Source organism: Bos indicus x Bos taurus, chromosome 3 (assembly GCF_003369695.1).
Source record: "Bos indicus x Bos taurus breed Angus x Brahman F1 hybrid chromosome 3, Bos_hybrid_MaternalHap_v2.0, whole genome shotgun sequence".
In the NCBI taxonomy this organism is placed as follows: Eukaryota; Metazoa; Chordata; class Mammalia; order Artiodactyla; family Bovidae; genus Bos; species Bos indicus x Bos taurus.
The window spans coordinates 58,840,018-58,864,625 of record NC_040078.1 but is presented as its reverse complement, the minus strand read 5'-3'; the positions used below and the strand labels follow the sequence as shown (position 1 = coordinate 58,864,625).

Genomic DNA, 24,608 nt, shown 5'->3' with positions numbered 1-24,608 from the left:
AAATTCTAGTTCTAGCTCTTTACTTTAAAGAAACTTATATATGTACTCAGGAGATACAATAAGACTGTACATAGCAGCATTGAAGACAGTGGAGAGAAACTGAAAAGTACTCAAATATATATCAGCAGTAAAATGAATAAATACATCATGGTTCATTTTTACTATGAAATTCCATGCAGCTGTGAAAATGAATGAACTCCAGCTACATGGATCAAGTTAGATCAAAGGCAGAAAAATCACACAAGAGTTCATATAATATAACCTTAATTATATAAAGTCATAAGAAAAGCAAAACTAAACAACGTATAATTTAGGAGTGTACATATTGAGGCAAAACTGAAAAAAGACAAGGCAGTGATTAACACAAAATTCAGGACAGGGTTCACCTCAAGCTGGGAGGAGAGAAAGTTTGGGATTGGGGCTTCTATGGTCCTGGCAATGTTCTCGTTCATAAGTCAGGTGTCAGGTACTCAGGTGTTCATTATATTATTGGTATTGAATCTGTACATAAACATTTTATAACTTTTCTTCATATGTCCCATATTTCACAAAAATAAATAAATGAAAGTAGTACCTCTACTTGATGTTGTCTAAGAGAAAAAGGATTGAAATGCTTTCTACCAGCAGCTGCTTGCCTGACTGACAGATTTCCCAGTGGAACTAGAGTTGGAAGCTGCTTTCCTTCTGTCCATTTCCTGATCAATTATTAATGAAGCTCTGAGTCACAGAAGGAAGGGGACACAGATCATGTGGGAAGTGCTCCAGATTTTTTCTCTTACTCAACTCTGCACAATCTAAAAACTGAGTGGTGATGGCTGTACAATGTTGTGAATGTAATTAATGCCACTTGAATTATACACTGAAAGATGGTCAGAATAGCACATTTTAGGTTAAATATATTTTACTACAATTTTAAGGACACAAAAAAGTTGAGAAGTAGGAATAGAAGGCAGGACCACTCATTAGGTATGGATGAGAGGCCGAGCAGATAAAGATCTTAATATTACAACACTATCTCTGTTTTCAATAACATAACTTTTAAGATATTAAGCACTGAATATTATCAAAACAAAGCTTACAGATAGTGTCCAAGGCAAGCCTCATTGCTCACGACTTAATTAGAAGTTATGGGAAAAACAACAGGCTTGAGATGCTATGGAAAGACCTTTGGCAAGTGGAAGAGGTTCCTAAGCCCTGCTGTAACAATGAGAAGATTTTAGGCAATCTGTTTAGCTCAGCTGTTGAGGTAACTAAATGGCTGTGAACACAGCTTGTTTTAAATCATTCTTCAAACAGTATCTGTACCTGCTTACAACAAGTAATTCATTCTATGGCTATGTTCTGGTAAAAAAAGTTTTATTGTAATGAAGTGTGATTTACACATCTAGCTTATCACAAAAGCCCACTTTCTAAGAGAAATAGGCTGTTGTTCTGTGCTGCTAAAAAGAATGAAAAGTGCCATCAATCGGAGACACAAAGAATATTCTAAGTGGAACTTACTAGGCAGATTCAAAGAATGCCTGAGTCGGCTTGGATACAACTGGAGCTGAGAATGCAGCGTAGGCCTCTCTGAGCCCTTGCTCTGTGTTCTTAGGGCTCAAGGGGTGTGCACAACAAACCCCAGAGACAGGGCCATCGCCCATGACAGTGGTAGCACAGGTCGTGCAGGGCACAACTCCAGGGGAGGGCTCTTCACAAACCTATGAGAAAAATGGCATCCCTGAGGCTCAGTGACAGTGCCCCCACCCATAGGTATGTGACACCAAGCAAGGAACTACGCAAAGTTTCCAGGTAAAAACTCTTCCTCCTCCAGGAACATTAACGATATCGAAATGTAAGTTATATGAAACATTATTTTTATATTAAAATGAAAATGACTATATTTTTTCTATACACATAGGATTTGATATAAAATTCACATCAGCTAAAATATTAAACTTCCAAGAATCTCCAGGCTTCCAGTGGGTCACATGGGACCACATCCCCAGATCTCTGGGGACCAGCCTCTGCTGTTAGGGCTACATCTGTGAAACAGATATTTATTCTTTGACAAGTAGGGGAAAACAAACTCTCATTATCAGTTACAAATTATTATTGATGTCTTGCTGATCAATATAGCTAGTATGACTCTGGAGACCCAGATTTTAGCACATGACTTTACAAACACAATAATAATATGATCATAAAGAGCTGGAAAAGTTAAATGCTAAAATTACCATTTCTGTAGTAGTTATATTATACCCATTATAAAAATTGATTCCTGTTAGATCAATAATATCAACTATTTATATTTTGTTGAGTTCTGCTATTATTCATCTGGCATTAAGTCAAGCCAATTTACACTGAAAATTATTTAAATTTATGGGCTCCAAAATCACTGCAGATGGTGACTGCAGCCATGAAATTAAAAGACGCTTACTCCTTGGAAGGAAAGTTATGTCCAACCTAGATAACATATTCAAAAGCAGAGACATTACTTTGCCAACAAAGGTCCGTCTAGTCAAGGCTATGGTTTTTCCAGTGGTCATGTATGGATGTGAGAGTTGGACTGCGAAGAAAGCTGAATGCTGAAGAATTGATGCTTTTGAACTGTGGTGTTGGAGAAGACTCTTGAGAGTCCCTTGGACTGCAAGGAGATCCAACCAGTCCATTCTGAAGGAGATGAGCCCTGGGATTTCTTTGGAAGGAATGATGCTAAAGCTGAAACTCCAGTACTTTGGCCACCTCATGTGAAGAGTTGACTCATTGGAAAAGACTCTGATGTTGGGAGGGATTGGGGGCAGGAGGAGAAGGGGACGACAGAGGATGAGATGGCTGGATGGCATCACTGACTCAATGGACGTGAGTCTGAGTGAACTCCGGGAGTTGGTGATGGACAGGGAGGCCTGGCGTGCTGCAATTCATGGGGTCGCAAAGAGTCGGACACGACTGAGCGACTGAACTGAACTGATCTTGCCATCTGGGAAGAAAATTATTTTTATTATTTTTATTATTTTTTTAAATTAAATTTTATTTTATTTAACTTTACAATATTGTATTGGTTTTGCCATATATCAAAATGAATCTGCCACAGGTATACATGTGTTCCCCATCCTGAACCCTCCTCCCTCCTCCCTCCCAATACCATCCCTCTGGGTCGTCCCAGTGCACCAGCCCCAAGCATCCAGTATCATGCATGCATCAAACCTGGACTGGCGACTCGTTTCATATATGATATTATACATATTTCAATGCCATTCTCCCAAATCATCCCACCCTCTCCCTCTCCCACAGAGTCCAAAAGACTGTTCTATACATCAGTGTCTCTTTCACTGTCTCGTATACAGGGTTATTGTTACCATCTTTCTAAATTCCATATATATGCGTTAGTATACTGTATTGGTGTTTTTCTTTCTGGCTTACTTCACTCTGTATTATAGGCTCCAGTTTCATCCACCTCATTAGAACTGATTTAAATGTATTCTTTTTAATGGCTGAGTAATACTCCATTGTGTATATGTACCACAGCTTTCTTATCCATTCATCTGCTGATGGACGTCTAGGTTGCTTCCATGTCCTGGCTATTATAAACAGTGCTGCGATGAACATTGGGGTACACGTGTCTCTTTCAATTCTGGTTTCCTCAGTATGTACGCCCAGCAGTGGGATTGCTGGATCATAAGGCAGTTCTATTTCCAGTTTTTTAAGGAATCTCCACACTGTTCTCCATAGTGGCTGTACTAGTTTGCATTCCCACCAACAGTGTAAGAGGGTTCCCTTTTCTCCACACCCTCTCCAGCATTTATTGCTTGTAGACTTTCGGATCGCAGCCATTCTGACTGGCATGAAATGGTACCTCATAGTGGTTTTGATTTGCATTTCTCTGATAGTGAGTGATGTTGAGCATCTTTTCATGTGTTTGTTATTTTTAAATGACAGATCTTGAATTAAGAATCTTTCAAATACAGACTGGATATACTGTCACACAATGCAAAACTATGCAACTCTTAAGCTAAAGTTGTGGAAGAACACAGTAGACACAACCTATAAAATGATATATATATCCTGGTAACATGTAAAATAAGCAACTATGTGCATACAAAAGTACTAAAGGTACTTTAATATTCAATAAAAAAGTATTCAATAATCCAGATATTGAAATGATTATCTTTGAATGAAAGGTCATTTTTTGTTTTCTTTCTTTTGTGCTTCTCTGTATTTTCCAAATTACTCTTACTTTGGTAATTAATAAAAACGTATAATTAAGCAAGGGGATATAGAAAAGGTATTAGAATTATTTTTAGATAGGAAAAAGTAAATACAACTCTACCTGTGAATAAGACATCTCCACCATCTAAAGTTGCATTTTCATCTTTCATCTCTACTATGTTGAGCTGAAGTTTTTCTAGTGCTTCTTTCATCATGTCAGCCTATTGAAAATAAAATGATTCAGATTAATATTCTTACCATTTTCTAACAAGAAAACCAGTCATCTAAAACTTCAGATCACTGAATTATGCTCCCACGTGCACACAAACACACAAGCATATGCTCGTGAAAATATAAAGTGAAAATGAAGTCTCTCAGTTGTGTCTGACTCTTTATGACCCCATGGACTGTAGCCTACCAGGCTCCTCCATCCATGGAATTTTCCAGGCAACAGTACTGGAGTGGGTTGCCATTTTCTTCTCAAGATCTTCCTGACCCAGGGATTGAACCCGGGTCTCCCGCATTGCAGCCAGATGCTTTACCATCTGAGCCACCAGGGAAGCCCATGAATATATAAGTGTAGTATATATTGAACCAGCCATGATCATTTACAAGAGGAGAAATTATCTGTTAGAAATTGTCTATTTTGTCCCCTTCTAGTCTAAAATCAAGTCAATATTAGGATCTCTCTCTTTTTTGTCTATTGGAATTGACTACTTAGAGGACATTGTTGTAAGTGTGACGACTTAGGGTACAGGAGTTGAGAAATGTGGCAGACAGAATACTTAACCCAGCTACACTTGCCAGAAAAACACAAGATTTAATTTTAAATCTTAAGTCAGTCAAGAAGAATTGCACACACAGAGTAATATGTGGAAGGAATATCAATGACAATAACCAATAACTTGAAATCTCAGCCCACTGGACTGTTGTTACTGTTTTCTATTCAAATAGTTGCTAAAATATCAGAACATCTAAGGCTTCTCTGTAAATCTGAACTGTTATTTAAATTTTAACCTAGGTCTCTACAGGTGATTAATAAATACAATAATTGTAATCAAACCAAATAATAACATAAAATGAATTTCAGAGACTTTCTATGAGTTCAGGGATCAGTCTAAGGCACAGAGATACTCCAGGCTGGACTAGGGAGCACTTAGAGTAAGGTTTACTTTAATACAAGAGTAAAATTTAAGGCATAACAAATGCCCTTTGAAGCTCAAAATTTAAGTCCTTCCAGCAATTCAACAAAACAATTTAAGTATTTCTGAAGGTCTGTATAACTTTTCACATGGTAAAGACATACGTTGAGAAGACATGAATAGGGACTAAGGGAAAAACAAGATATCACATGACACTGGGAAAACCAAAAGTTCTGGCAAAAGTTCTCCCAAAATACAGCATGCCCCGTACACACAGTGAATCGTCAACGAAGAGTTTGCTGCTGCTGCTGCTAAGTCGCTTCAGTCATGTCCGACTCTGTGCGACCCCATAGATGGCAGCCCACCAGGCTCCCCTGTCCCTGGGATTCTCCAGGCAAGAACACTGGAGTGGGGTGCCATTTCCTTCTCCAATGCGTGAAAGTGAAAAGTGAAAGTGAAGTTGCTTCAGTCGTGTCCGACTCTGTGCAACCCCATGGACTGCAGCCCACCAGGCTCCTCCGTCCATGGGATTTTCCAGGCAAGACTACTGGAGTGGGGTGCCATTGCCTTCTCCGAATGAAGAGTTTAGGAGACATAAATACAGCAGAGTAACTTCTAAAGTAATAAAAACATGGACATACTTTGACAGCAAGCCTGACATTCATGCAGTCAAAAAAAAAAAAAAGTAAAGAAAATACAAAATAAAATAAATATATCATCTCATCTTTGTCCTGGAACTCATGTAAAAATTCCACAAACTAGAGTTACTCAGAACAATAAAAAATTATTTCCATGGATGAAATGGTCTTCATGTAACAAATACATCTAGTAATTTCTTTTAACAGCAGGTTTTCCTATGTAACAGGAAGTAGAATTGTTGCTATAGCATAAGAAAGAAGCAGACTAATATTTACCATGACTTGTTGGGCTACAGTGAACCCAGGAAAACCCACAACTGTTTTCTTCCGGCATCTGCCTCTGTGTCCATGGAAAATTCACTGAGTTTGGAGAAATCATGACAACTGAGCTACTGTTACCTTTGGTTTCTATTACGAATGCCACTGCTTCCCTTATAAGTTAACCTTTCAAAGGTTACTAGGAATTCAGCAATAACAAGTATTTTTTATCTGAAAAGTTTACATGTAATATTTTAACTCAGGAACTTTATTTAATTCTTAATTAAGAGTTTAAAGAGACAGAAGTAGGGAGGCTAATAGATACCAGTTTCAGGAATGCTGCACTTTAAAGTCCTATATCTTTCAAATTAAAGTTTTTAGAGGATAAAATGCATGTGGTTTTTTAAAAGTTAAACAGCTGCACCAACATGAAAAAACTGGCTTTTGTGTAAGGACTTAAAAAAAATTCAGTCATATCTATACACACAAAGTCATTAGGATAGGCCCATACCATAAACACACCTGATACTATTACTTTCAGAGTTAAGGGTATGGACAAGTTAAAAAATGTTTTAAACATTAAGTAAACAGTTTTGAGAATTGCAGGATGATACAGCATCAGATGGGCAATGCTAACCCTAGTGAAATTTCTGGAGAAGAAAACCAGAGGATCAACTCCATTCAGGACCACACACTCTTGGCAGAGTGGTTCCATGAAGCAGACAAACTTGACTGCAAACAAAACCCAGGGTTGCCCTGACATACGGCCCATCGCAAGCCAGTTATTCAGGTAGTTAGAACACTAAATATAATTATAGAAGTGGGAATTTTTGTGGAAAAGGTCCAAACCATGAGCCTTCAAGAAACTGCCCAGTCTATGGTTTCATGGCTGTGTTTAATGTTGACATAATTAAATTTCAAGAGGGAAAAAAAAAAGACCAAGCAACACCGCCTTTCACTGAGACAGTAAACTTGCAGAGTGGAAATTAGCATTACTCAGGGTGGAGAGAAACTGTCAGAACAAACAGTATTAATTCCAAAGGTTGAGTTGAATGGGTCACTTTAGCCCATGAAATCAGGAATAAAAATGGCAAATTAGAGAAACAACCTTAATTTTGATCCTAAAAAATTTATAAGAACTTCTTCCCTTTTCACTCGACATGCATTCTACATACAATGTTGTGTTGGTTTCTGCATACAAGACAAACAAGCCACCATTCAGTTCAGTTCAGTCGCTCAGTCGTGTCCGACTCTGTGCGACCCCATGAACCACAGCACCCTAGGCCTCCCTGTCCATCACCAACTCCCAGAGTTCACCCAAACGCATGTCCATTGAGTCGGCGATGCTATCCAACCATCTCATCCTCTGTTGTCCCCTTCTCCTCCTGCCCTCAATCTTTCCCAGCATCAGGGTCTTTTCAAATGAGTCAGCTCTTCATATCAGGTGGCCAAAGTATTGGAGTTTCAGCTTCAACATCAGTCCTTCCAATGAATATTCAGGACTGATTTCATTTATGATGGACTGGTTGGATCTCCTTGCAGTCCAAGGGACTCTCAAGAGTCTTCTCCAACACCACAGTTCAAAAGCATCAATTCTTTAGTGCTCAGCTTTCTTTATAGTCCAACTCTCACATCCATACATGACTACTGGAAAAACCATAGGCTTGACTAGACGGACCTTTGTTGGCAAAGTAATGTCTCTGCTTTTCAATATGCTGTCTAGGTTGGTCATAACTTTCCTTCCAAGGAGTAAGCATCTTTTAATACATATATCAACTCCCTCTTGAGTCACCCCCAACTCCCCCATCTTTTTTTTTTAAAGTTTATATTCTTGTTTCTTTTTGCCCCAACTTTTCTCCTCCCACCCTTTGTGACAGATTTCTTTCCTGGCCACAGGGGGTTCGGGCCACACTTGCTGCTTCTGATCATACAAACCACATGTCTTTCAAGAGCTGGTACTATTTGAGGTGGGGCTTCCCAGGTAGCTCAGTGGTAAACAATCTGCCTACCAATGCAGAAGACACAGGAGACACAGATTTGGTCCCTGGGTGGGGAAGATCCCATGGAAGAGGAAATGGCAACTCACTCCAGTATTCTTGCCTAGGAAATCCCATGGACAGAGGAGCTTGGTGTGCTACAGTCCATGGGGTCACAAAGAGTCAGACACGACCGAACACGCACTATTTGAGGTAACTGCCTTTTTCTTTTCTTCTTCCCTTGCTCCCTTTCTTTTCTGGAGTATAAATGTTAAAAAATGTAGAGTTCTTGGGTTACACATTCACAGTCACTCCTCACTCTTGGATTATGATCCAGGGCATAGGGTTAAAATCCCAGTTCTGCAATTTACTAGCCAGGTGACTTTAAGTTGTTTAACTTTTGAGCCTCAGTTTTCTCATCTTTAAAATGGGTGGCTAGTCATAATAGTGGCAACTTCCTAGGCTCTTCCTCAACATTAAATACATGCAAAACAGCATGTGATAATTGCTCAATAATACTAGATACGACTTTCGCTATTTTGATTAAAACCAGCCTGTGTGGACCCAGTGACAAATACTTGTATTATGAAACTGGCCTCCAAGAGAAAAGCTGTTGCTTTCTTTTACATTTGGATGAGTTTCTTGTGTTTTACCACCCTATAACAAATCCCATCTGCTTTCTAGTGAATTAAAATTAGTCTTTTCTGCAAAGCCAATGTAAAGTCAGGGCACAAACATTGAGGACACATTTACATTTAAATCAATCCAATTTGATTTCATTCCAGCTCCTGGAAGTTGCCAGGCTATGTGGTAGATTTCTTGTATAATCTCTGCTTTGAAATAGCCCTCTGGAGGTAATACACGAGGTGGGAAGTGGGCTTGTCCTGTAAGATGTTCCACAGCACTCAAAAGAGTGTCAGCCAAGATGGTACAGAATGATTACAGTTATTGAAGACATTACACTTAAAAAGGCTCATCTAAAGAATTTCTGCTCCTTCCTGATGCCTGGTCTCCCTTTCTTACCTTTTCTGTTCTACTCTCTTCTGATTTTCTTTTATGGCTCTCACTTCTGTTCCCTCATTTGTCCTGTCATGTTCACATCATCATCCTGCCTTCTCATTTCATTCCTTTTGGGTTCTCACGGTGATGGCAAGAAGTGAGGATCTGAATACAGGCTGTCTCATTTACTGAGCAAACCTGATGGCTCCGTGAGTAAAGAATCCACATGTAATGCAGGAGACACAGGAGATGTGGGTTCAATTCCTGGGTCAGGAATATCTCCTGGAGAAGAAATGGCAACCCACTCCAGTATTCTTACCTGGAACATCCCATGGACAGAGGAGCCTCATGGGCTACAACCCAAAGGGTTGAAAAGAGTTGGCCACGACTAATGACAAAGCACAGCACTCTATCACTTATTAGCAATATGACTTGGGATGAGTTAACGTCTCTGAGCCCAAGTTTTCTAATTGGCTAGTGGGATAATGTGTTCTCTTTAATGGTGATTATGTAAGTAACAAATTAATATACAGAAAGCACCTAGTTCAGCACCTGACACATTTGTGTGCAAAACCAGTAGTATCCTTATTATTTTACCCTAAATTAACTTAGTGCTTTGGATTCTGGCTCTCTTTCGAAAAAATAAAAATAAAACATACAATTTTCATTATGAAATAAAACATTCTGATCCTAACTCTCCTTTTCTTCTTGCAAAATTCCCCCAAACACAAAATACCAAAACAAAAAAAACTTTACACGTTTTTATTGGCAAGTTGTATTCTAGAATAGTTTGCAACACACCATAATTAGTTGCAATACTCTTTATTTAGAGGCCAGCGTTTTCCAGTTAGCCCTATCCAAAGTTGTTTGATGCATATTTTCAGCAACATCCACTGTGAATGTTTCCCACCTTCCCTTCGGATGCTGTGACTGTGCTCGTGAGGCCTGATGAACCATTCTGTGCTGTGCTCCATTAAGAACTGCACCTCTGTTTGCCAAGCCACTTTCCTTTAGCTGCTTCTGCTCAATGGGCTGCCAGATGTTCTGACTACAAACGAGGCCCTTGGCATTGGCCTGTCTGCAGCTGACAGGCCTCAGTCACCTACAGTTCTGCCCTGTGATGGGAGCAGTGCTGTCAACACTATTAATACTAGGTTTTCAGTGCCCATCCATTTAAATGTTCTGAATCCCTTTGAACTCATCATATTATGGGAACTTTAAAATTATCCTGTCATCCTGGTCTAGCTCTGAAGAACTGAATAGCAGCAACATAGTTTTGTTAGTAGTGAAATGGTTTCATTTTCTCAACTTGTCACTGACTTTGTTTTGCTGTTCAGTGTTAAGTGTGACTGCTGAGGAAGTCACTCAAGAAGCAGATGTGATGTCTTCCACTCATCATGACACAGCAGGCTTGGAACTTGCATCAAAGCTGTACTGTATTGTCCCTGGTCACACAAAAACCTTCATGTGTCTATGCCACCTTCATGTTCATGGTTAATCAGTACATCTTCAGCCACTGTGGCCACCGGAACTAGCATATTTGGGTGACTTTGTAACAATACTTAACATCCATATTTTCTTTCACATGTATTTTCTCATGTGATCAACATTTCAACTTCAATAAACACTTAGTGGATGTCAACTTCAAAAAAACAAACAAACAAAAAACAAGCAAAATAGGTTGCAAAGATTGAAAAACCTCACAAAACTATAGTTCTTGTCCCTGGGAAGTTAGCTATCCAGTGGGGAAGATGTACCTTATGAATGTATAATGATAGAAAGATGAAATATTTGTTGTGATGCTCAGAATAACTCCAAAAGGTAGGAAGGGTACACAATGATATACCCATTTTACATGAGTAAACCAAGGCTAAGGGAGGCTGACTGACTTGAGTCAAGCTTCCTGAGCCCATGTTCATGTTCATCTGCACTGCACTGTGTGATCATGATTCTACTGAGGTCTTATCATAGAATGCAGCTCACATTGGAACTGGAGCTCATGTCTTCTCTTTTCCAACTCTGTACATTTAAGTCTACTCTGGATTCCATGATCTCTTCACATCAGAGATGGATGACATTTCTGTATGTTAAGGCCCTAGGATGCTAAGGTGTGATGTAATAAACAATATGAACAGGATTACAAACCACGGCAGGAATGTTTGCCAAGGATGCAAGGATGGCCAGCATTTTAATTGCCACCCTTCAACTTTGGGATGCCTTAGGTTTATTCAGTGGTTTATCCCTTAAATTTTCCACATGTACTAATGAAATTACTAAAGTTAACCAAAACCACCACCACACACACACACACACACACAAAAGATCAAAAAGGAGTTTAATATACTAAATGATTCAAACTTAAAAATTTCTAAATAAAAACATATTGAGATTCTCTTCTACATTCTAATTTTAGGGCAAAGCTCTTAGGAAGAATTTAGTTAGCAATGATAACAGCAAACATCCATATAGTCTTCCCCTGTGCCAGACACTCTACTAAGAACTCATATTGAATTTACCTAATCTTCCTTATCCAATGAAACAAGTGGTAACAGTGTTTCTGTTTTACAGATGAGAAAGCCAAGGCAAGGTTGTGACTTGCCTAGGGTCTTAGAGCAGCAGAGCTGAAATCTGACCTTAGAGAGCTTTACTCTAAAGTTTGTGTTCTTTGCTATACAATTTGTCACTAACAAAAAGACAGTTTAGCTAACCACTGTGCATTTAAATGAAAACTGTTAGAAGTGACTGTGAGAATCTATAATATCCATAAAAACATATTGTGCTGTGTGTGCTTATTTACTCAGTAATGTCCAACCCTTTGTAACACCATGGACTGTAGCCTGCCAGGCTTCTCTGTCCACGGGAATTCTTCAGGCAAGAATACAGGAGTGGGTTGCCATTCCCTCCTCCAGGGGATCTTCCCAACCCAGGGATCAAACCTAGGTCTCCTGCATTGCAGGCAGAACATATATTCACTTAAATCTATTTGTTTAAAAAAAAATGTGGACTAAGATATTCTGGAGGAGGGCGGGGACAGAGGTACAACTTTCTAGCAATGTGAACTTTGGTTTTGATTTCTAAAGATCCTAAATTTTGCTTTCCTAAGTGTATACCAACTAAGGCTAATGAATTTGAGGAGTCATCACTTCATCCTTCCAATTTCTAGATTAGATTATGAGAAATTAGTTGCAGAAAAATCTTTAAATAGTCAATAATATATTTTAATTACAGTGAGATTACAATAGCATATGGACATGTGGATACAATTCAAACCAATTCAATTAATCTGGAGAGCTTCTGAGAAGGGTTTCTGCCACATTAGGAAGTATGGTTCAGTTCAGTTCAGTCGCTCAGTCATGTCCGACTCTGTGCGACCCCATGAATTGCAGCATGCCAGGCCTCCCTGTCCAACACCAACTCCCGGAGTTCACTGAGACTCACGTCCATTGAGTCAGTGATGCCATCCAGCCATCTCATCCTCTGTCATCCCCTTCTCCTCCTGCCCCCAATCCCTCCCAACATCAGAGTCTTTTCCAATGAGTCAACTCTTCACATGAGGTGGCCAAAGTACTGGAGTTTCAACTTCAGCATCAGTCCTTCCAAAGAAATCCCAGGGCTGATCTCCTTCAGAATGGACTGGTTGGATCTCCTTGCAGTCCAAGGGACTCTCAAGAGTCTTCTCCAACACCACAGTTCAAAAGCATCAGTTCTTCGGCGCTCAGCTTTCTTCACAGTCCAACTCTCACATCCATACACGACCACTGGAAAAACTATAGCCTTGACTAGACGGACCTTTGTTGGCAAAGCAATGTCTCTGCTTTTGAATATGCTATCTAGGTTGGTCATAACTTTCCTTCCAAGGAGTAAGCGTCTTTTAATTTCATGGCTGCAGTCACCATCTGCAGTGATTTTGGAGCCCAGAAAAATAAAGTCTGACATTGTTTCCACTGTTTCCCCATCTATTTCCCATGAAGTGGTGGGACCAGATGCCATGATCTTAGTTTTCTGAATGTTGAGCTTTAAGCCAACTTTTTCACTCTCCTCTTTGAATTTCATCAAGAGGCTTTTTAGTTCCTCTTCACTTTCTGCCCTAAGGGTGGTGTCATCTGCATATCTGAAGTTATTGATATTTCTCCTGGCAATCTTGATTCCAGCTTGTGTTTCTTCTAGTCCAGCATTTCTCATGGTGTACTCTGCATATAGGTTAAATAAGCAGGGTGACAATATACAGCCTTGACGTACTCCTTTTCCTATTTGGAACCAGTCTGTTGTTCCATGTCCAGTTCTAACTGTTGCTTCCTGACCTGCATACAGATTTCTCAAGAGGCAGGACAGGTGGTCTGGTATTCCCATCTCTTTCAGAATTTTCCACAGTTTATTATGATCCACACAGTCAAAGGCTTTGGCATAGTCAATCAAGCAGAAATAGATGTTTTTCTGGAACTCTCTTGCTTTTTCCATGATCCATTGGATGTTGGCAATTTGATCTCTGGTTCCTCTGCCTTTTCTAAAACCAGCTTGAACATCAGGAAGTTCATGGTTCACGTATTGCTGAAGCCTGGTTTGGAGAATTTTGAGCATTACTTTACTAGCGTGTGAGATGAGTGCAATTGTGTGGGAAGTATGGTAGGCTTCCCATAAAGAATTCCAAGATGGTACCCAAGATAGCCACCCCCTAATGGATATGCCATGTGTAAACCTCTCCCTTTGAGTTTTGAAAGGACTTGCAAATATGATGAGTTATCACTCCTGTGATTAAGTTACATTTCACAGCACAGGTAAAGATATTTTGCAGATGTAGTTCAGGTCCTTAATCAGTTGACTTGAGTTACTCAAAACAGAGATTATCTTGGATGGGCCAGATCTAATCAGGTGAACCCTTAAAAGAGGGTTTAAAGGTCAGAGATGGAGGAGGTCAGAAGTATGTTCTCTTACTGTTCTGAAAGAAAGCAAACAGCCATGTTGGGAACTGCCTATGCAGGGGGCTTACCAGGTGGCCTCTAGGAACTGAGAGCAACTCCCAGTTGCTAGCCAGCAAAAACTCAGGGACCTTAGTCCTACAATCCTGAGGAATTGAATTCTGTCAATAACAGAATTCTGAATTAGCCTAGAAGAAGACGTAAGCTCCAGGTGAGAATACAGTCCAGCTGACAATCTGGTACACTGTGCCCAGACCTCCAACTTATAAACACTGTGAGATAATAAATAGGTGTTCTTTTAATGCTATGTTTATGATAGCAATAGAAAACTATAGAGAGAACCCCCAAATTTTTAAAAAATGTCTTTAAAAAGGTTTTGATCTGAAGCAAAATGTTGAACTAAATGTTCATTTCCAAGTTGTTCAGAATATGATGTACTAGTTCTTAAAATGTTCGTAAGAAATTCCCAAGAAAATAATGATTTCAATAAATTTAGGATTCCAGACCCATCAGTTTCCTTAATCCATTATTTTTTAAAAAGATTTATTTATTTATTTTTGGTTGCGCTGGGTCTTCGCTGCTGGGTGGAGTTTTCTCTAGCAGCGGTGAGTGGGTGCTGTTCTCTGGTTGTATGCAAGCTTCTCATTGTGGTGGCTTGTCTTGTTGTGAAGCTTGAACACAGACTTCAGTAGCTGTGGCTTGTGGCCTCAGTAGTTGGTGCTCCCCGGCTCTAGAGCACAGGCTCAGCAGTTGTGGCGCATGGACTTAATTCCTCTGTGATACGTGGGGTCTTCCTGGATCAGGGATTGAACCTGTGTCTCCTGCATCGGCAGGTAAATTCTTTACCACTGTGCCATCAAGGAAGCTCTCCGTAAGCTATTATTTACTGAAATCTTATACCGTTAAATTTTTAAATGAAGAAAACAAGTTGCAATTCCATTACAAATCTAATACATGCTCATAAAAATTAAAATGATAAAAGTAAATATGTAAATAGCAATACAAAGCAAAACTGTGCCTTGGGCCATTCCAATCTTATTTTGTTTCATTTGTTCAGTAAATACTGAGTGTGTGTTGTGAGCTAGACACCATGATAGACAGTGGTCAGTGGCCATCAAAAACAGGACATGATCCCTGGTATATAGTGACCTTAGGGTAATACACATTAAAGAGTTGCACATTATGACAAGGGATATTGGAGGAAACAATAGTGTGCTTTGAGAAATAAGGGGGGTACATGATTCAGTAGGTCAAGGAAGGTCACTCTGAGGAAGTAACATTTAAACTAAGGAATCAAAATCATAATAGCAATTTGTTACTGCTGGAGGGTCATCTGGAATTCTTCTTTAGAAACAGAAAGGTTTCTGGATGATCCTCAGATTATAAACAGCTCAACTTCGTCTATGAAAAATTAAGGAAAGGCTTACTGTGTTAGGAAAATGGTCAGAACTGAAAATTACTTAATACGTTAAAATCTTCAAAACTTATCAGTCAAATGAATGTCATTAGTCCTGTGATTATTCTGGGAACTCATAATATTTATAGGATGTATGTGTGTGAAAGTTTTATAACCACCTAGTTCATGTCTCTCTTACTGAACCTTTGTAATATTATTAAATATCCATTGCATTTTTTCCATTGATTTCTTAGATTTCTAAACTTACTCGTTTATTTCCAGTGACAAATTCTAAAAATTGACCAGGATATTTAACATCATGGTTTCCATATTTGTAAGATGAGTCCATATTTGTAAGATGAGTCCATATTTGTAAGATGAGAGGGCAGAGCTTAAGAATGAGATCATTTCCAGCTCGAGATTTCTAACAGTTGTAGTCTCAAAACAATTTTTGGCATTCATAAATGTGACTCTAACTGTAATTCAATTTACCCCCTAGAGAGTTTACTGAAAACACCCCAGATGGTTATTTATGAGTAAAGTATTCTAGTATTTAACCAAATTCAATCAGAAGCAAGAGTCTGGGGACTTCCCTGGCAGTCCAGTATTCAGGAGTCCAAGTTTCCACTGCAGGGGCAGGTTCTATCCTGGTCGGGGAACTAAGAGCTCATAAGCTGTGCAGCCAAGAAGAAAGGCACAAAGCTGGGTATATGGATGCAGGGAAAAGGTAAGACTGACCCAAAAGTGGATTAAAAGATCCTAGGATAGGAACCTCAGAGGCAAATGGAAGGATTCTGCTGCAGTGGGAAAAACTATACCTAGAAAATAAGGCGTGTGTGTGTCTTAATGCTAACTTTTGATACTTATATTTTATTATTATTATTTTTTAGTAACCCAAAGTACTGTTTTTTACCTGCCAACAGGGAGAATAATTATACTATGTAGAATAATGCCTTTCCTGTATAAAGACAGATGTCAGGCCTTGCTTTGCTGCTAACTTCTGCGTGCTTGCTCATATCCATATAAAGTATAGGAGATTTCATCAGCTTTGGGTTCATTCCTACCCAATCCCCAGGATCAATCATGACCTGAAAAAGGAGGATTTAACAAGCTCCAGGTCAATGCTCTGGGATGTAGTATTAACTCTTTCTTTACGCTTTGTCCCATTTAAGACTATATCCCTAGGTATTGCTTTTTGATTCTTTTCCCTGGAGTCCTGTTCTAGTAACTTACCCAAGTCTCTTCCTATGAGTAGAGTCTTTCTATATGTTCTTTCTAAAAACCTGAGGTTTAGTTCTACAAGCCAGCACTGTAGATGGGCTTTCCAGGTGCTCGCTACATGCAAGTGATCCTTGTCATCTCTCTCCTAAACACAGAATGAGTATCATCAAGGTCTGAGAAATCTCTCTCTTAACTACTCGTAACTCTGGCACTACTGCCACAGACTTTACTTTCATCATTAAGTAAAATTTATTAAGCTCTTTCTAAGTCCCAGGCATTGTGGTAGGTGGTTTTACATGGATTATCACAGTTAATTATGCCACATCCCTTCAGGTATCTCCTAGTCTAAGGCAGTCATGGCAGTTCCATCCCTCTTAGCAGGGACTGGTACAAATGACCTACTTTTAGCCATGGAGGAGAAGTCTGTTGAGTTTCTGGAGACATAGAAAGAAACATAATCTCACTTCTTTCTGTATGGTCCATTGTCCTGTATGGTGCCTGGAACTGGACTGGTCTGACACCATGATATCACCTAGCATGACAGGACAGAGTGACAGAAAGAGCCTGGATCCTTGATGACATTGTGAGCTGATGAATGGACCAGTCCTGGAACCCTGGAGTTCTGATACATTAGATTCTTCATTTCCTTAATTTGATTTTTCTCTTAGCTGCAGCTAAAAGAAACTCATTTGCTTATATAACAAAATTGATAAGTAGTAGCTAGAGTCCATAACAAGACAAAACTACTAAAACTCATTAAATTCTGATGTAGAAACAACTACTAATGGAAGATTAGTAATTTTCTCTCTCTAGGACTACACCATGACTTGCTATTCAACAAATGACACAATATGTAAGATGATATTTTAACTGATAGTACCCAGTATTTTGGCTGATAAGCATGTTGATCAAATGTCACTTATCACATGAAGATCACTCTGCTCATAGAAAACAGATTATAAATAATTTGTAAAGTGAAAAGCACCCCAGGAAGTATTACATTGCCTTAATCTGTAGATAAAACACAATTGTTATAGTTCCATATGTCAGAGTTGGAAGTTACTGTTCAGCACTCTCATCTCTGAACCAGGACTTAGATCTAGAGGAATGTGAATAGGAAGGTTAGATAGGAAAACAGAAAGAAACCCAGTGGGGTCAGAGTACACAGGATAAATAAAAATAGCTCTGAAGAAAACTGGGCAAGACCCCTGTCATTATCTGGAGAGAACATGAAGACATAACAGCAAAGTTCTAGATTTTCAAAGGCCCATGCATTAAGATATCACAGCAAGACAGTTTCTGGGAAGAAGGCTGGAAACGTGTAGTTTTTAAATGAAAAGCAAAGCAGGAGCTCTGGCTGGTCTTGTTACTCTCTTGATATAATGTACTCATTCAAGTGGTTCATTTCCTTGTTGATGATAATAACACAGTACGTCTATTGAGTTTCTAAGAGCCACTGATACTCTGTCTGCAGAGAACAAATACAAATATGATTTATCACCAAATACCAAAGGGAAATAAGTGTCAGCTGCCAAAGGGCCTGCAAGATTTAGTATGTTAAAAACTAGAGAACTGACAAGTTTCTAAAATTTTAAACTAATTTTCCCAAAAGTTGAGAAGCATAAAAATTTGCTGGGCACACCATCCAAAGTAAGCACCAGACATCAAGCTTGAAGTGCCCATAATTTTCTATGAATTCAGAGAAGTTGCATGTTGTCATTTATAAAGGCAAATAGACTGAAAGTATGAGAAATATTTTGTGTGTCCAGTATACACAATTCATACACTGTAGGTACTAAGCTGCCTCAGAAGCCTGCCAGCAGAACCCTGCTCCCGCCCCAGCTGCAAGCCCTGGCTGCATTAGATATGCCTTCTGTATGCTCCCATGTTCCTCGGGGCATTCTACTAACAAAAGATCTGGCCCCGATAGACCCCAATAGACCCTGGCAATATGTTCACTGAAAGAACAGCTGAACAACTTTGATAGTTATAGTAGACATGACTTCTAGAAATGTTATAACAAATTCATGCATACGTTTAAAATATCCACTTTGTTTAACCAAGGCACAGTCGCAAGGTGGGGTAACTTCTTCTAGACAACTCTCACTCTTAAAGGTAAGCAGATTCATCTTTATTTCTAAAGACCCCCAAGTGAGGACACTACCCCTTGGTCTATTTGTCACAGTAATGATTAACTCTTCTCTTTACCTTCCCCAATAAATTGATTCATTTATTGGGTCATTCAACAAGTACCTATTCAACATTTTAAAACACATCTGGCACTATTCTAGGCCCTGGAAATACATCAGTGAAAAGATAAAATCCTTGTGTGTATTCTGGCAGGGATATGGAGGGATCGACAAGAAATAACAAACAGAAAAATATTAGGTAGAGGTAGATACTATGCAGAGATTTAATTCTCTGGGCATGATGTATAAAATAAGTGGTAGTTACTGTAGATTGGGAGGCTAAAAACACCTTTCTGAAAATGTGACATGCATACTGACATCTAAAGGACCTAAAGGACCAAAAGGGAGAAGAATGTTCCAACAAAAAGCAATGCAAAGGCCCTTAGGTGGGAGCAAGTGTGACTTGTTCAAAAAACAGAACAGAACAAAAAGACAGTCAGTGTGGGACTATGAATAGGGCAAGTATTATGAGCTGAAGTGGCTCCCTCCCAAATTCATGTGTTGAAGTCCTAACATCAGAATATGACTCTTTGAACACAGGGCCTTTAAAGAGGTAATTAAGTTAAACTGATTGGGGCTTACTAGGCTGAGCCCTAATCCAATATGACTGGCGTCCTTACATGAAGAGACAGAGGGAGGATGCGATGAAGACACAGGGAAAAGGTGGCCACTTGCTTGTCAAGGAGAAGTCAACCCTGCTCATACCATAATTTCAGACTTCTAGCCTGCAAGTTTGTGAGAAAATGTGGTGGTGGTGGCGGTGGCGGTGTAGTCACTAAGTAAGTTGTGTCTGACTCTTGTGACCCCATGGACTGTATCCCACCAGGCTCCTCTGTCCATGGGATTTCCCAGGCAAGAATACCAGAGTGGGTTGCCATTTCTTTCTGCAGGGGATCTTCCTGACCTAGGAATTGAACCTGTGTCTCCTGTATTGCAAGCAGATTCTTTACCAATAAATTTCTGTTATTTATACCACCTGGTCTATGGTACTTTGCTATGGTATCTCTAGAAAATGAATGCAGGAAGGTATTAGATATGCAGCAAGGGGATTTAGGATGGGGACAGAATGATTCAGATTTTGGTCTTGATCAACTGGGTAAATGGTGGTAGCAATTTTTATATAGAGGAAACTAGAGACCAAAGGCAAGTTTGGGAGAAAATTCAAGCTTTGTTTTCAGTTCAGTTCAGTTCAGTTCAGTTGCTCAGTCGTGTCCGACTCTTTGCGACCCCATGAATCGCAGCACGCCAGGCCTCCCTGTCCATCACCAACTCCCGGAGTTCACTCAGACTCACGTCCATCGAGTCGGTGATGCCATCCAGCCATCTCATCCTCTGTCATCCCCTTTTCCTCCTGCCCCCAATCCCTCCCAGCATCAGAGTCTTTTCCAATGAGTCAACTCTTCACATGAGGTGGCCAAAGTACTGGAATTGCAGCTTTAGCATCATTCCTTCCAAAGAAATCCCAGGGCTGATCTTTAGAATGGACTAGTTGGATCTCCTTGCAGTCCAAGGGACTCTCAAGAGTCTTCTCTAACACCACAGTTCAAAAGCATCAATTCTTCGGGGCTCAGCTTTCTTCACAGTCCAACTCTTATATCCATACATGACCACTGGAAAAACCATAGCTTTGTTTTGGCCATGTTGAAATTGAAATGCCTTCTAGATATTCAAATAGAGAGGACATTAATTTTAAAGTCTATTAATCTAGACTTCTGCAGAGTAGTCGGAACTGGAAATAAGACTTGAAGTCAATGACATAAAATCTAAAACTAAGGAACATGAGAACTATATCTCAAACTCCATCCTGCAGGAAATGAGGTGACAATTCCTCCTAACAACAGTATTCCAAGAAAGAGACTCCAAGAGATATTTAGATCTATTGCTGTTATAAGGTATGGTAGCTATTTGCAGCAGTAGTTAGGAAAACCTCCCTCTGGCAGCAAAGCCCTGCTTTATGCATACTCATGATTACACAGCACCAGGATTAAAGGTCTGGAAACACATAAATGGATTGCAATGAACTTTCCAGATGTAGTAGGTATGTAAAGTCTTCAAGTGCTACTTCTTCTCAATTGCCTGTCCATTTTCTTGTTAAATTCAATTTTGTGGAAGCTACACAACGTAGTAGTAGTATATGACTTTATTCATTCAGAAACTTTCAATTTTGAAATTATGATCACTTGAACAGACAAGGCAAAGTTCATTAGGCAAATAAATAGAGTATACAAGGCTATAAGAACAACAACGTTCAAACATGGTTTAGATGAGTCAGTCTACACTATATTTGCACCATAGCACCATGGGCTGAATAACTGCTACTGTGCCAATTAAAATACATTTTTATTCCCTTATTCAAGTAGGTTTACTAAAATTCTTTCTTGATTGAGAGAAACCCTTCATTAGTAGATATGCAATGATTGCTGTATGTGCTAAAAATCAGTAAGGCTGCATTTTCTTTAAAAAATACTGTACTTATTAATTGTTTTAACCAATTGAAATAAGCTTTCTTCACAATTGATGCAAGTTGGTGCTTTTTTGACTGCAGCACATTGCCCAGTGTTTGAACACAATATTCAGGATGGTTTTTGGAATGCTAGTTTTTTTTTTTCCTTCTGAGTCTTGATTGTGTGTGTGTGTGTGTGTGTGTGTGTGTGTGTGTGTGTGTGTTGTGATTTCAGCCTTCATTAAAGATGGCTGTGACAGGCTCCAGCACGGATAACAGAGGAGATACTAATTCATTCTAAGAAGAGGCCTTTGGATTCTGGGCTATAGTGTGGCAAATATTCACCCTTTATCATGTGTTCAAACATTTGCTTCTTTTGGAACCTATTTAAAGCACATAAGTGAAAAGCCATCAGCTGAGTATTTGTATGCTTATGGATATTGAGCAAAGGCTTATTTCCAACAGTAGTTGTATGAGATGGCTAGCTTCAAGAAATTGTTCTTGTTTTTGATGGTTGTCCACATTCTAACATGATGGTAATAAAAATAGTGAATAATTTCTCTTCTCTGTTATCAAATCTGGGCATCCTTAGCTGGACTAAGACTGGAACAGTCTGATAATATTTTCCTAACAGAAACATTCCAGTCAATGTTTTACCAAGGAAAACTAATTATTGTCTAGCTAATGAGTTTTGCCTTTTCCAAATTGCTTTAGAAAAATATGGTAATCTTCTTGCCTTTACAGTTTTTCTCCCTTTCCCCCTCAAAGGTTTATTTCTGCTTCTAATTTGTCACTAAGTATTAACTAAAATAAAACATTCATTTGAGGAATAGCTACTAGTTCCTTCCATAACAGAAGGGACTTGGTTTTGAGTAATTCTCAAAGTACAATAACCTTAATACCATCTAGATTTTCTTCGTATGAGGCAAAGCATGATGAAATTATATTCTCAGAAATGTCATTGCCCCTATTTATTGTTTTTTTCCTTGAACTGGAGCTGAGCTGGCAAGGTTCCATTGTCTCTCAACTAGATTTATTATGGATCAGATGCATTCCATTTCACAACAGGAATGTGCTCATTATAAAATGTACAAAGCTTATAGTCTAACAAAGCATACACTTTGTTAGCCAAAAACCACTCTAACAGTGGGAATAGTTTGTAAAGTGTTCAGATGTATCTGAACTAAATTTAATATCACAGAAGCTGATGCTCAAATCTTGAAATAAATCTCTGTAAACACAGTAATGTTTATGCTTTCAAAACTAAACTGAATGCATTTTAGAATTATGCAAACATACTTCCTTAGTATTTATTACTGACATTATATAGTTAGCCAGGTTTTCTCGTTGCTTCTGTTTCTTTCCGATAGTACCTCAGAGCCTTGAAAAGTAGATTAACTCTTTCAGGTCTTCAGAGCACAGTTTAACTTATCGCCTCATCAGTGATCAGTGTTATTGAATATTTGTGCAATGAACTGAAGAGCATCCTTATAAATAACCAGGGAAAAACTAAAAGATTCTTTAAGAACAAGAAGAATGTGGATACATTTAGCAGTTAAAAGACTAGGTGAAAACTAGATTAAAACAATTTTTAGAAGTATGATTGTCAATAAAGACTTAAAAATGTGCAAAAATGAAAGAGCTATGATTGGTGAATAATGGTTGTTGTGTCAGTAGTAGTAGAAGCTGAGGAATACTTAAACATTTAAAACTTCATCTACTACCAACAACTATAGTAACCATTGCCCATTCTGGCTCCCAAAGCAAATAGATTCAGATGCACTTTTTCTATTATTCTAAACACCTCAAATTAATGTGACTCTAGGTAAGGAAGAGTGGGCTGTTAGTAGCTATCTTGTGGGAGTCTTTTTGGCTTGGGATATCAGCCCCTGGTTCATCTGTGGCTCACTCCATCCAGGCTCTCACTTTTGGGGTCTTCTTGCTTCCCTGCGATATCCTTCCATACAGAACTTGAAGAAGACCCAGCATAGCTTTTGCTCCTGCATGACCCATTTCTAGCCCATGCAAACACTTCCACAAACTCTGGCAGTGCAATTATGACCAACACAGTAGCACTCTTTGGGTTCCTTATCTAAACAATTTGTTGCCCAGTTTCTGGCTCTCAAGATCACCTAGACTCTGGTCCATGGCATTTTCCTACCTGTAGGGAATATATATCAACTTTCTGAGGGGTCTCTTTAAAGCCTAATCTCTATAGACAAAGTGAAAAAGGTAGCACATCCCATTCCACACATTCAATGTACAAAAATTAGAAAGTACAGATTCAGTTCAGTTCAGTTCAGTCACTCAGTCGTGTCCGACTCTTTGTGACCCCATGAACTGCAGCATGCCAGGCCTCCCTGACCATCACCAACTCCCGGAGTTCACCCAAACCCATGTCTACTGAGTCAGTGATGCCATCCAACCATCTCATTCTCTGTCGTCCCCTTCTCCTCCTGCCCTCAATCTTTCCCAGCATCAGGGTCTTTTCAGTGAGTCAGCTCTTTGCATCAGGTGGCCAAAGTATTGGAGTTTCAGCTTCAACATCAGTCCTTCCAATGAACACCCAGGACTGATCTCCTTTAGGGTGGACTGGTTGGATCTCCTTGCAGTCCAAGGGACTCTCAAGAGTCTTCTCCAACACCACAGTTCAAAAGCATCAATTCTTCGGTGCTCAGCATTCTTTATAGTCCAACTCTCACATCCATACATGACTACTGGAAAAACCATTGGAAAAAGCCTTGACTAGATGGACCTTAGTTGGCAAAGTAATGTCTCTGCTTTTGAATATGCTGTCTAGGTTGGTCATAACTTTCGTTCAGAAGGTACAGATAAGTAAAAATTAAAACATTAAAAATCTTTTTAACCCCAAAACCGTGCATAGACATCACTGTTAATAATTTGGCAAACAAACTCCCAGAATTTCCTATTAAATATGTTTATGAGAAAAAGTTTTGCTCACCTATAAAATTATACTATAAGCACACACATCCCATATTTAAATAAAACATGGGGCATTATTATAAGGTAATTTAAAAATACATTCACACTTAAAATTTAGATTGCTTTAAAGTGGAGTTACTGAAAAACTCTCTTCTGAAAACAGTCTTTTGTTCTTAGGTAATTCCAAATATAATAAATAAAGCTCCTTGTATTGAATTTCAGACTACTTCAAAACTTAACCCTAAGCAAAGATTAAGATTTTTATGGTGGTAAGAAAATTTTCCTTTTTATACAGTTCA

At 39.1% G+C, this 24,608-nt stretch overlaps 1 protein-coding gene across 1 annotated transcript in view; it reads right to left on the bottom strand.

Annotated features, from left to right (window-relative positions):
- Window positions 1–24,608, bottom strand: part of DDAH1 (dimethylarginine dimethylaminohydrolase 1) — a 156,860-nt gene that overhangs the window by 40,849 nt on the left and 91,403 nt on the right. Inside the window, exon 2 of the mRNA XM_027536675.1 lies at window positions 4,310–4,409. Coding sequence (XP_027392476.1) covers window positions 4,310–4,409 — 100 coding nt within the window. The remainder of the gene's footprint in view (window positions 1–4,309; window positions 4,410–24,608) is intronic.